The sequence below is a fragment of the Bos indicus x Bos taurus genome, chromosome 11, assembly GCF_003369695.1.
Source record: "Bos indicus x Bos taurus breed Angus x Brahman F1 hybrid chromosome 11, Bos_hybrid_MaternalHap_v2.0, whole genome shotgun sequence".
Classification (NCBI taxonomy): Eukaryota; Metazoa; Chordata; class Mammalia; order Artiodactyla; family Bovidae; genus Bos; species Bos indicus x Bos taurus.
Window position 1 is genome coordinate 64,550,039 of NC_040086.1, and position 14,058 is coordinate 64,564,096.

The 14,058-nt window shown below is 38.1% G+C and overlaps 1 protein-coding gene across 4 annotated transcripts in view; it reads left to right on the plus strand.

Annotated features, from left to right (window-relative positions):
* Positions 1-14,058, plus strand: part of MEIS1 (Meis homeobox 1) — a 142,720-nt gene that overhangs the window by 79,681 nt on the left and 48,981 nt on the right. For all 4 annotated transcript variants that reach the window (XM_027555649.1, XM_027555647.1, XM_027555648.1 and 1 more), the window contains one exon: positions 1,115-1,260. In XM_027555649.1, the coding sequence (XP_027411450.1) occupies positions 1,115-1,260 (146 nt within the window). The remainder of the gene's footprint in view (positions 1-1,114; positions 1,261-14,058) is intronic.

Here is a 14,058-nt window from a genome sequence, read left to right on the forward strand (position 1 = left end):
CTGAGATCAACCTGTCCCTCTCTAAAAGCCAGTAGCTTCCACCGAGAAAGCTGGGGTACTAGTCTGACAAAAGCTAAGCTACTTTTTTTTTTTAGGGCAGTAACTTTAGTCGACTGTTGTTTTCCTTTTTAACTTTAGTGCCTAAACTTCAAGTGTTTACTTTCCAATTGTACCTTTTGCCTTGTTTTTTGGACAGTGTTACTATATAGGCTGAAAGTTCACCTTTTTTTTCCCTTATTCAGTATGCCATTTTAAAAGGAACACTACATTTTTGATTTTGTGTCACAGACCCCAAAAATTATCTAGAAGAAACAACTTAAATGTTGTGACAAAAATCAACGGAAAAATAGGATCCAGTGTGCAGGATTATGTAAGCAGGTGACTTTTCAGTGAGAAAAATGTAAATCTAGAAGAAATTTCAGAAACTGCCTGGATTATTAGAGGAATACAGTCCCAATGGACTATTAATTTAACATCACTTAGTTGATTTCAATAGTCATTGTTTTCCAATAAAATGATTTCAAGAGTTTTTCCCTTATTATACTTGAGGCTCTCTTTCTATGACAAGAAAAATTATATTCTATTTGAAGCATTCCTATGTTAAACTGCTTATATGATGGATTACCTACATTTCCACAGCCTACTTTAGTCTTAAGATAGATCACTTGCGGAAACAGTTGATATCGTAAATGTATCTTCTCACAAGTTGACATCAATGACTTTATGTGGGAGTTGGATACTCAGGCAGGGACAGCACCTCTACTCATGGCTTCCACCATATTTAACTCCCCAGTAGAAGTTACACTTAACATGTCTCCGCTATCCACATGTGAATAGTTATCATAGCAACAAAGCTGCTAAGGAGATTGGGTATTCCCCTCCATTCCCTTTAACCTTTCCCACTGTTCCTTGGAAGAAGTTCCTTAGACCTGACTACTTTTGAGCCTAGGCCTTGTTCTTTCTGTCTTGATAAAAAAAAAAAAAAAAAACAGTACCAAATAAACTATGAATCACTGATATTGCTCTTTTGGTTTTGTTTATATCCAAAGGCATTCTATTTGAATAAAGCATGTCAAGGTAGCATCAGTCAAAATTTGATTCACTATGTTTGCAGGTGATGGCTTGGACAACAGTGTAGCTTCCCCCAGCACAGGTGACGATGATGATCCAGATAAGGACAAAAAGCGTCACAAAAAGCGTGGCATCTTTCCCAAAGTAGCCACAAATATCATGAGGGCGTGGCTGTTCCAGCATCTAACAGTAAGTGGATTCTAAATGACATATGTAAACTAAATATGGACAATGAACCAGTTTTGATAGAAAAAAAAATGGGGAAGAATGATCCCTCTGGACTTGGAATATTTCATAAATCACTGTGTGCCCACAGTTCTTACGAAAGTGTTAGCACTTGCTTCCTAGATCCATACCCCAAATGAGGAGTTTTATTTGAAATTTGCTATTTCAATTTTGCTCACTTTCGTACATTATAAGGTTTAGGAGATCATGAGCACTTGTAATTTGAAGTATGTATGTTAATGATGTTGCTTTTCTCAGCGTGACTCTTAAGTACCAGGAACCAGATCCCACTAAGAACAAAGTCAGACAAACCCCAAAGAGAAGGACTTAATTTCTTCCAATGCTTTACAGTGGACCTTTATGATGACTGGTCTGCAGAAATTTAAATCTTGTTGCAATGGCAGGATGCTCACATAATTTGCGTTTAAGTGGTTTGAATGCACTGGCTGCCATTACAAAATGTTCATCCGAGTCAGAGCTGCACAGTGAAAGTTGTCCCTGTATTTAGAACTGTAAAGGAAAACAGCAATATAGAGTCAGCCCTTCCTGTGTAGTCCCTAGTGACTTTTCAAGCCGAGTTAACAGTTTATATTGTCTGTGTGAGTATTGCTGTTTTCACTGCAGGAATTCTCCTGGAGATGTGAGAAACTGGAGATTTGAAGCTTTATGCTACTGAGGGGTTTGTTTTGTTTGGTTATTGTTGTGAATGGATTTCATGTTGAAAACACTTACAATATTTTGGTGGATGTTTTTGGAAGTGCATACTTATTTAAGGACATCTAAGGAAGAAGATAACATGAAAATTTATGGATAAAGTAATATGTTGAAAATCAAAAAGTTGTTGACCTGGAGGATTTTCAACAGTACAGACAAAGGGTGGAATTTAGGCAAGTCATAGTACAGACTAGCCTAAAATGAATGAATGTTAAAAATCTTTTTTTTTTTTTAAATATTAGGAGCAGACCTTTTGTGACTATTTTTAGGTTAGTTTGCCTTTCTTAAAGTCATTTGTTTTTCTTCAGTATCAAAGTTTATTCTCCATTGTCACTAATGTGTCCAGACCTGTTGACCCTCACATCCTTGCCCACTTTCAAACCCATGTTCCTCAGTGATTTACACTGATACAGGGAGACAAACAGGGGATGTGGGAGGCCATGCTGGTTCGGCTCCTCTGGATAGAAAATGTGCCTTCAATAACACTCGAGGCTATAAATTAATCCCAGTTGTACAGCATCCCTAAAATAAATAAAAACTGAGAGCAGCAGGACTAACTAAAAAATAGTTTCTTTCCTTTTCTTCTTCCCTGTATGATTCCAAACAGTAACTAGACCATGCTGAAAGTTTTGGAATCAGCTTTGAGAATAATACTGGTAGTGAGTTGAAAATGTAGATGGTTTAGCTGATTTTAACATCATATTAGGTTGACCTAAAACCTGATTTGGGTGCCATTTCTTGCCTGACACTTGCTGCATTTATGTGGATGGTATGAGATCTGCCTTTTGAAAGTTTGCTGTTGAGGATTATCGACCACCACCAAAGCGGGGAGGGAAGGACTAGGGTCTAGAGGGCATAGCATGAAAAATAGTCCAGCATCTAAAGTCAGCAGGAGATAAGAAGTGACAATTGGGCAAAAGTGCTGATGCAGCCATGTTGATGTTTCACCGCTAGAGCTAACTGACTAACCTCTGGATGAGTGGGTAGAGAGGACAAAATCAGGTTGATCCTGAAGTCACAGCCAAACTCTATTTTGTATACTAACAGAAAAAACAGATAGACTTCATCAGCCTCTATTTCGATCTGCAAAGGACTTTTGGCTTCCCTTGAAGCTGAGGTGCCCCTGAATAAAATATAATCAAATATTGGTTCAGACAGAATCAGGAGAGAGAGAAGCAAGTTCTTTTATTCATCCACCAGATTTCTTGGTTTTCTAGGTCGTATCCTTGTGAAGAACCTTGCCAAGAGCTGTGTTATTAAAAAAAAAAAAAAAAACACTTTTTAAATAGCCAGCATAACTTTACCTACATTGCAATGCTCTTTGTGGTCCATATATTATTGGGGCAGTTGCAATAGAAATTATTCATGAACTATCCAATTTTGTGGAGGTCCAGCTAACTTCCTTCAGGCCGGGGGTCGGTGCTGGCCTGTACCACTACCCCGAAGAGGGAAACCCATTTGTTCTAGTCTCCCTGGCATTCTAGGAATGTGTGTAGACATTGTCTCCTGGCTTCCATTGGATGTTTCCACCCTCCTTCCCCTCTCCACTGCCATCTACTCGTATAAAATATTGGTAATGATAATGGTCTCTAAAAGGTAAAAACTCTCATAATATCATCTAAAACAGAAAACTGAGAAGAAATATTGACATTTTCTCCCTCTTTCCTTAGCCCAATGAGAAAGATCCCCCTCCATTCCTCTTCTCCAATTGCTAAAGTAGATAGATCTCCAGTTACAAGGAATAGCCTTCTCCTTGTCTCCTTATACTGGAAGGAATGCACAAACTGTTTAGGTAACATTTAGAGTCAAGAGCTGATTATAATAAGTGCTATGAAAAAACCTATAAAGAGAGTTTTATTATTATTTGTCCAAATGTAAGTAACTACTGTTATCTTAGTGTTAATTCTTTAGCAAATTTATTTCAGAGTCGGGAAGGCTTTTAGGGAGGCACGATTCAACTGAAAGACTGTGTACAAATTTTAGAGGATCACATTCTTCTATATGATTAATGCAACTTAACCAGGAGATTCTTTCTGAAGTCTTGCTAAATATAAAAGAGCAATTGAAACTCTGGCTAATTAAAACAATAGCAATCGCAGTTTATTAGCAAATTGTAAAAACTAATCTTTTAAATACCAAAACGCATATTATAAAACCTCACACACCTTTTGGAAAGCAAATTACTGTTTTTTTTTTTTTTCTTTTTAAAATAAATGGGTCAATCTTTTCATTGAGTGTATTCAGTTTAAAAAAAAATCTGCCTTTGAAAGGGCTTTCAGCATTTGTTTGTTAGGGGAGTAGAAAAGCCCTGAATTAAAAAAAAAAAAAAAAAACTTTCTGGATTTTCACCCCAGCTGCATAAGAAAAATGTGCCTTTCTGAGTTGGCTGCAGGTAGATTTAATCAGTAGCACATTTTACTACTCCAAGGAGAGAACTAAAACTTCATTCTTGGACTCACAGTCTCTAGCAAGCTAAACTGGACATACTTGTGTATTATGAAGACAATAAAAGAAAAAGGAAACAGATTTTAAACTTTGGTGCTGATGGGGTAAAAGTAAATTTCAGTGATGTGAATTTCCAGTTAGCCAGTTTTGATAACTAGAGGTCTCCTAAAAAAAAAGAAAAATATTGCCTGGAATTGAGAAGAGTAACATTATTTAGATAATGAGATAGAATTCGAAAGAAAATGAAAGTATGTATTAGAGAAATGCTTGCATTTGCCTGAAGACAGATCACTGCGAACAATTAGAAAGTACTTAATATTTGGCTGTGAGTCACTATATAGTCACGATCAGTTCAGGGGCATATACCACATCAAGATATTTTTCCTTCCTTAAGGGTATTATTCCAACTGTAAATATAACCTACTATGTCATAATGTTTAAGCTGGATGTGTTTTGCATATTACTGGTTATCTTGCTACTTAGCATTACAAAGATACATGCCTAAGGGCTAGTAAAAATGAGGAGAAGGAATAAATACAATGTTTAAGGTAAAAAAAAAATCAAGTCTGTTTTTCTACCCTAGCATGTTGTACACACACACACCTAAAATACTGCAATCTTAAATAAAATCTAAGTAGAAAAGCAGTTAATATTATTCTTATTTATTTAAAATATGCAGTGACATATTTTCCTGTATGGAGCTATTGTGTGCCCTAGGAATCCTGAGAGTTAGGGAAAGTGGAAGTTGTCAAAATGCATACTTGTGAAGAAATCAGACAGGGGGTGACATATTTGACTTTCATTCACATTCTCTTGGATTCCCCATCTTTTCACTGATCTTGAGGATTCCATTGGGTACTATAGAGACAAACTTCGTTTCTACGTTATATACACATTTTGCTGTTTGAGTTTGTTTTCTTTCTTTCAACTTTTAGCCTGAAATTTTTTTGTTTTGTTTTTGCTGTAGCAAAATTTATGTCTCAGTTTCTGATTTATAAGACTTTCCTCTCAGTGTGGATAAAGCCAAAGTGAGGGGTTGTAGAATCTTCCAGGTTGAGAATTGCGTTGCCATAGAAACACTATTAGATGAAAAGTGCCCTGCGGGTCCGCCACTCTAAGGATGGAGTAAATGGAATTGAATTGGGAATTGAATGCTCTAGAAGAGACAGATGTTGTTTCATTGGTTTTGCTTTTGGTAACAAGATCTGGTGGAGCCATCTTAGTGTCATATCTCTGCTTGCAATTTTGGAAGAATTGCTCTATAAACATTATGAATTATTGTTACAATGAAAAAGTACTTCTCATTGGTATCCCATAATGCATTTTGTTGATCAAGGTGAGTGGAAGGTCAAAAGGCAGAGAGACGTGCCTACAAGGAGGTACATGGTTAGGTAGCAGATGGAATTTGCTCCTCTCCTCCCATTTCTATTTCTTTTCCTATCCCTCATCTCTATTCTTTGCCAGTTTTAACAGTGAATATTCTTATTGTGCCTTCCCAGTTAGCATCCTTCAGCTACCATTAGCCCTAAGAAGGTAGTGAGGCAGGAAGACTATGTTCTTGAACTTTTGTCTGAAATGTGAATCAGGGTAATGCAAAGTATTTGGGGAGGATGGTCCAAACAAAGTCCTCTGTGTTCCTGTGCCTGAGCTAAGGAGGGTGGCTTGTAAGGCTGGCAGCTAAATTTTTTCCTTTTTTTTTTATTATGTGGTATCTACAGATACTTTATTAAATTAAGATGCTTGAAAACTAGTACTAAGAAGTGAGATTTCTGTTCTCCTTTCAGGTGCCTGTGTCCCATATCAAAAATGAGCTTTCTGAAATTCATAAGAATATCTTCACAGTTCTTACTTTTTTCTTTTGTGTGGTTACCATTCACCTTTCCAGGCTTTAGTCATGATGATGGTCAGAGCTTGGCTTTGCTGAAACTAACACAGGCTTGGATGACAAATCCATCTTCCATTTAAAAGATCTCTGCTACTTTGGAGATTGTATATTTCAATTTGGTTAGCCAGGATCCTAAATATCTTTTTCCCAGTTGAGAATCATTTGTCTCAGGAGGAAAATGGAATATAGATTATTTAATTACTTGGCGGTGATGTTGGAATGTCCTCATTCTTCTGCAGTATACATCATATAAGCTCTATTTTAATAATGAGATGAGTGGTTTCTAGATTCTGGGGCAACTGCTTTTTTCTTTTTCTTAGCTGGTTATTGAAATCCTAATGGGATGGGTGATGAATTTTCTTAGGTCAGGTAAACTGAAAAGGCTACAGCTGGAATTCTTCACCCAGAAGAATCGGAGTTAATACTAATGATCATTGTGAATTAGAAGATCAAAGGCGAAGCATCAGCCTGTTCTCCAAGTTGCTGCCCCAGAGGCCATTAGTGACCTGGTAGAGCTCTCTCCCAGCCTCTTGCACACCTCCTTGCCTCTGCCCCAGCCTTTCTTCACCATCCTAGTTATGCACCTCTGACCTGGGGGAATTACAGTCCAGTCCGTTGATGAAGAGGGATGGGGAAAAACAATCAAAAGGGAAAACAAAAGTCCAACTTGAAAACTGCTCATTTATCCAGGTACATAGGACCCCTAAGCAGATGAACTCTGACTGGGGCTCTGTGAATTTCAGGGTGTGATTGAGATTTTTGTGCTCAAATGGTTTATTCATTTCACAGATGATTGGGGCCTTTATGTGGTACCTTATGTGAGGGACTTTTGTAGTATCTTGATGGCAATTTGTCAGATTATTTTAAAATTTTTATTTGTTTCCAAGACTAAGTTAAAAATATGCTATAATTTGGTTTTCTGATATACTCTTAATTGGGTTGATTAAATAAAGGATTAGGTTCAAAATGGAAGTGCTCATATAAGCACAGTTTAAGTTGACGGTTGCTGATGCATATAACTGTTGGAACACTGGCTGGCCATTTACACTTCAACACATATATCAATATCATGTCTTCCGATTCCTCCTGGTGATGATATATTTTTGAAGGCAAAATACCAAACTCAGTCAATGAATGTGCAACTGCTCCTCCTTAATTTATCTTTCGAGTTAAAATTGGAGCGTTACATACATATGTGTGAGTGTATTCGCTAAACTAGCTCAGTCTAGCCCTTAGGAATTTTATGTAATATAAACTTGGCTTTTAACTTTCTCAGTGTTTAAGATTCCTAGTGAAAGTACTTTGGTTTAAAGAATGGAGGTTTGATGGAGAGAAAATCCAATGGTTTTGTTTTAGAAAGGATTCCAGTGTTTTAGTTTGGTCTGACTGGTTGGTTGTTTGCCAGTAGAAGTAAATCTCTATGTCATGGAATTCAGGAGATTTCACTTAACTTGAAGCATCCTCCGCACATCTCAGTCTTTCTTACGGAAGTGTGATTATGATTCTGTGTACATATGTGTCCCTATGTGCTTGGGCGTTTTTCTGTCAGACAAATCTATCTGAACCCCTGCCATCCGTACCAGCACTTGTGGATAACTGATCCATTTTACTTGTTTTAATCCTCTAAGTAGCTGTGTTCAAGCTATTTAGAGGATTTTTTTCTGAGGAAAAAAAAATGATTTTTCTCATTTTTCTGTTTCTGCTGATGGAAGCCAATGCCAGAGGGTAAGCAATGACCGGAGACCACATTTGCAATGGTCACAAAATTCTCTGGGTTATGGGCCAAGCTTACCTGAGCTATGATTACTAAATGACATCATTTTATTAAAGTTCCAAGGTCGTAACAATAGTGACTGTGCAGAGTCACATTAAAATGACTGTTCTAGACAAGCATACTCGTGTTTCAATACTGCTGGTCCTTCCATTTGCAAGTCCCAAGCCTGGTAAAGGTGGCTTTTCTCAATGGATTGGATACTTGGCTCAGTTGTGTAGGAGCAGGAGAGAGCCCAAAGACATTCAGATAAGGCATCCATTTCTTGGTGGGCCTATAGACAGCCTCCAAGAGCAAAGGAGCAGCTAAAAGCATGATGCCAGGAAATTGTCTAACATTTCAAAAACCTTTTAGTTTTTGTGTTTTCTTGCTATTGCAAAATGCCTTCACTCAGCAACTGATAGCCCAGGAAGTGTGTCTCCCAATACAAGAAGTATTTATTGCTCTATCTTCAGACACTCCAAAGAAAAGATAGGCCTCACATAACTTAAGGTTATAAATGCAAACACCTTAAGTTGGTTCATATTCAAATGAGACATAAGTTACTTAGTTTTATAATGGATTTTTCAAAATATTGGGAAACAGAAAGCTTTGGTTTGATTTAAATAACTTGCTTGCATTTGAATGTCCTTCTGATATTATCACTCCAGAAAAAAAATGAGGCAATAGATATATGAACTTAACCTTTTGGGTAAATTTGCTTTTCAGTTCCTAATATTCTGCCATCAGTGTTTGTCTGGTTTCACATTAACTTGTTGCTAGCAGCCCCTCAGAGCACTCTCCCGTGACAGGAATGACCTCTGAGAATTCGGTGTCCTAGGAAGTTCTTGGGACATCCAAAGGCCACGAGATGTAGTCTGTTAATCAGAACGCTCATCCTAAGAAAGATCAATGAGTGGAGAAAATTTCTATTGCAGTTTATAGAAGTTTAAGAATAATTCCTATCTCTTATTTAAAGAAAAGTCAGTTTTCAAACTTCTTGGAGGAGGAGCTCCACAAAAATGGCTTGATGTCATTCTTAAAAAGAAATGATCTCCTGCCTGCATAATGTTACTTGTTTTTTTACTTGTTACTGAATTTTTAAACAACGATCTATTGATTGCTTGGCTCTTTTGACACTGGATCATTCTGTCTTGTTAAAAGCTAAAGGAAAAAATTGATCAAAAGGTTAAATAAAATTATAATTTGTGTTTCTGTGGTGCTTTGAACACAGAATTTAGCTCCTTGAAGATTTTTTTTTTTTTTTTTTTTTGCCTGTCACATGTTCAGGACGCCAAAGAGCTATGTCTTTAATTTGCTTTATGGAGATAGAGGAAACTGCTTATGCAGCCCCGATTACTCTTGAAACTACAATCCAACTGTCGTTTCTCAGCAAAGAAGGCTGCTAAACCCTGGAGAATTAAGCCACCGCTCTGGGGTATGACACTGAGGTCTGATCATTTTAAAGCTAGTAATAACCAGAATCCTAAAATTCTTATGAATAAAATGTAATTTTAGTAATGTTTCCATAAACAGTGGTAATGGTGGCATTTTAGTAGGCAGTGACATTAGTCACATCCAAATTGCACCACATTGGCTTTTAAATTACTCCACCTGTCTGTATGAATAGAATTTTCAGTGTAAAAGCAGAGAGACAGCTGCTGCTAATGTCTCCTTCTCCCTGTGCAGATAATGCTGGCAAATCTACATGCATAAAGGACTGGTTTGTGATGTAAAATGGTACCTGACCCTGCTGGCTCCTGAGCTGCAGAGAAATACCTTTAATTACCAGTGGCTGTGTTTAGTTGTTGACATGAAAATGTCAGCTTCCAGGGCTGTAACCTCAGGTTGACTCCCTCTAGTCATGTCACCCACCATACACACTTTTCCTTCCACCCACATCCGTAGTGAGATGGGTGTTTATCTTGATGTGTTTCAGAAACATGCAAGGCATTAATACTTAAAAGGAAAACATCTAATACTATATGAACTTGATTGATGATCTTTCCATTGGAGAACTTTTTTAAAGATTAGTGGAATCTAGTTCTTTCTAGCCAGAATGAAAATACGGGAATCCGTTTATACCTTCAAAAGGCTTAACATCATTCATCTGATACAGATACACTTGCTCATGGGAGGATCATGGCAGGCATTTCATAGAGCAGAGCAGGTGAAGGATAGAAGGGCTTGAGTCTACCACTTTTTTTTTTTTAACCATATACCCAGGTTTCCTGTTGATACAGGATGAAGCCTTTTCTGGAGAAGCCTGTTTGCTCTTGACCTTTTGGTTCTGGTCTATTGGAACAACTAGATCGAAATAGGAGTGGGCCAGCCAAGAGGAGCCTCCTGTTTACAATGCCTGTTGCCAATGATGTATTTGGCAAAATGGTAAATAGAAGATATACTTGTCTGGCTCGTTTGCAGGCATTCTTTTTGACTTCTTTCACACAACTGGTGTTTTTGTGTTTAATTTAACAAGGAATGAGTAGTAAATGAAAGCTGCTGCCTGAAATCCCACTGTGAGCGTGTTTTGCACTTGGCTCCCCAGTGACAAGGCAATTTGTGAAATTATGTGATGGAGTAATTAGATGAAGCCAGGGCTCCTGATTGTTGCCATGCATATGTGGCGAGGGTTTGTTGCGAAGAGGGAGGGAGAGGGAAAAAAATAGATTATTACCCTGGCAAGTTGGCTCAAAGCTTCTTCATTTATTTGTAAACAGAATATTTAGTGACCGCATAGGAAGTAGCTGTAATCACCAGCTCATAAAGAAACCACAGCAGAGCTTTTGGGTTTTTGCAGAGTGCTCATGTAAAATTTAAGCTGGGAGGCAGAATCCCTGTTAATGTAATTAGGATCTAATTTACCACCCTTTGCACACAGATGTAATAATGTCTAGATATTTATTCTATCTTTAAGCACGTTACGTATACCTCAGTGCAGCAGTTACTGAACAGAAACAGGTGTGAGCACTTCCCTAATTCGTTTTTACACTGTAAACACATAGCAATTTAAGGGAAATATTTACCAAAAACGAGGGGAAGGAATGTCTGCAAATGAGGCAGTAATGGACAGTTGCCCTTTATGTACTGATGGATTTCTCAATGGTTAAGTAAATTAAAGCAAATGCTAGAAAAATCAATAGGCCAGCATAGTCTTGGTTTTGCCTCATAGACTTCGGGACAGAATGACAGATGTGGTGTCTATGACCCATTTAAGTATTAATGCCTGAAAAACTGCTTCTGCATGCAAGGTTATATAGGCTTCGAAACATTCCGCTATATTACATTACAGACAATAATATTTTTAAGTATATATGGAATTTATACATTTCAGGGAGGTTGTTCTTACGTGAAACATTTATACTGGAAGATTAGTTGTTGCAATAGCACCATAAATCAGTTTTGAATGTTCCCACACGGAAACATCTTCATAAGGCTGTAGTTGAAAGGTAAAGATGATGTATATCAAGCTTCCATGTCTCGTGAAGTGAATATGCTCCATAACACTCTATGTGGAAACCAAATTAGATTTAATTAAGGGGTAGATGCTCAGAGCCTTTGGGGAAAAAAATCTGTAAGAAACCACGGAAATGTGGCATTAGAATTCAGTTAATCTCCAGGGCTCTAATGCTATATTTTACATTTGTACCAACATGGATCACATGTCACATAGGTTGACTCTCACAGCATGTGGAATTTCAGGGCTGTCCTAATGTTCTTAGTGGTAGGTATTGACCTCTGAGAATGAGAAGGTCAGCCTTCTGGTAGCATCACAGAATGTGCATTCCCCCATCCATTGCTCCCATTATCAACGTCAAGAGAAATGGTGGAAATACTCTCCCAGAGTTGGATTGTTGATTACTAGAGACAGGAAGAAAAAATGTACATGAGTACTGGCTTCAGGAACCAAAGCTAATTTCCAAACCAAAACAAAATGGAGGGTTGAACTCGTTGTGTTGGTCATTCAAGGAGAAGGTGCCTTTTGTTGCAGAGAAAGAAAGCTGTTTTGGCTTGCAGTGTCCTGTTTATCTTCTTATGCTGAGTGAATTCAGACAATCATTCCTTCCTTCTCTGCCCTTGACAAAGCAGACCTGGGCCAGCCTGCATCTGGGTTTTGAAAATTGGCATTTAAAGGTGATATTGTGGGGTTTCCCTGGTGGTCCAGTGGTTAAGACTTCACCTTCTAATTCAGAGGGTGTGGGTTTGATCCCTGGTCGGGGTGCTAAGATCCCACATGCCTTGTGACCAAAAAAACAAAACATAAAACAGAAGTAATATGATAACAAATTCAATAAAAGACTTTAAAAATGGTCCACATGGAAGAAAAATCTTTAAAAAAAAGGCATTGAACTTTTTAAAGGTGATACTGTAATGAACCAAGTTCTTGGAAACATTGCTAGGTTGGAATGATGGCGAGAAGTAGCATAATCATTTAGGTTTCTAAATGGAAGATAGTTTCCTGATTTTTAATCTTCATACAATATAGTATATGTAACTATAACATTCCCCTAAATCTGGAAATTTAACAATGTATACATTTGGAGGTTAAACTGAGGTATAAATAGTAACTTCACAGTCTACCATCTAAAAAACTGGGAAATGGAAATTACTTTGGAATTGAAGATTCCTTTGCTTCTTCAAAGCAGTGCTTCTTAAACTTTCATGTGCATTCCAGTTATCTGGGAATCCCTTTTTGCGTGGGGATTCTCAGAGGGATGGGGCCTGAGAATCTGCATTTTTAATAAGCTCCCTGCTGCTATTGGACTGCAGAACAGACTGTTCATAGCAAGGATCTAAGGAACATGAGCAAGATAACAGATTTTTAAATGGAAAGATGATTGTTTTTCTCCATCTTTGATTTTTTTATACTTTGATTTTTTTCCCCCTCTGATCTTGAAACAATGTATTATTTTTATCACATCTATTGAACTAAAGTGTTTTCTTTTTCCTCGGCTAACTTTCAGTTCTTTCTCAATGTATAAGACCTTTCTTTTAATTATCAAAGAGGTTTTAAAAGATAGACTTTATGTTTTAGAACATTTTTGAGTTCATAACAAAACTGAGGGAAAGTGACCTAGGTTTCCCATAGACCTCCCCACCACCACCACATACGGGCGTCTCCCATTAGCAGGGCCCCCCAACCAGAGTGGTACATTTCTTAAGGTTGATGAACCTACACTGACACATCAGTATCACCCAAAGTTCAAGGTTTCCATCAGCGTTCACTCTTGGTGTTGTATATTCTATGGGTTTGCACAAATGTGTGACATGTTATCCATCATTATAGTATCATATGGGGTAAATTCATGCCCTAAATGAGTATCACAGTGTTTTCATTGGCTGAAAATTCCTGATAGATCAAAGACTCTGCAGATAGACTGTATTTTTCTTTGGGACTTGTTGACAGCACACTTGTGTGATAGGATGGGTGAAATGGTGGTTCTCAAGGTTGGATGTTACAGATTCTTACTCCTTGCCCATACTTGGCGTCAGTGCTCTGGTGACAGTAGGCAGGGATGGGAGTTATCACAGGGGGAGGGCAGCATGTGCATTGCTGTGCTGGCTCTCAGATTCTTACTTTAGCACTCCAGATCTGGTACGGGCTTCCCAGGTGGCGCTTATGGTAAAGAGTCTGCCCCCCAGTGCAGGAGATGCAGGAGAAGCTGGTTCCATCCCTGGGTAGGGAAGATCCCCTGGAGAAGGAAATGGAAACCCACTCCAGTATTCTTGCCTGGAGGATCCCATGGACAGAGGACCCTGGCGCGCTGTGGTCCATAGGGTTGCAAAGAGTCAGACACAACCGAAGCGACTTAGCACACACAGATCTGGTTGGCTTTGTCAGCGAGGAAGTAACAGAATCACCAACTACAGAAACAATATGTTCATTTGAGGGAGAAATGCTTTTGTTCCTAGTCCTACTCACCAACTTCAGTCTGCTTCAGGAAATCCTTTTGTATTTCCGCTGCCT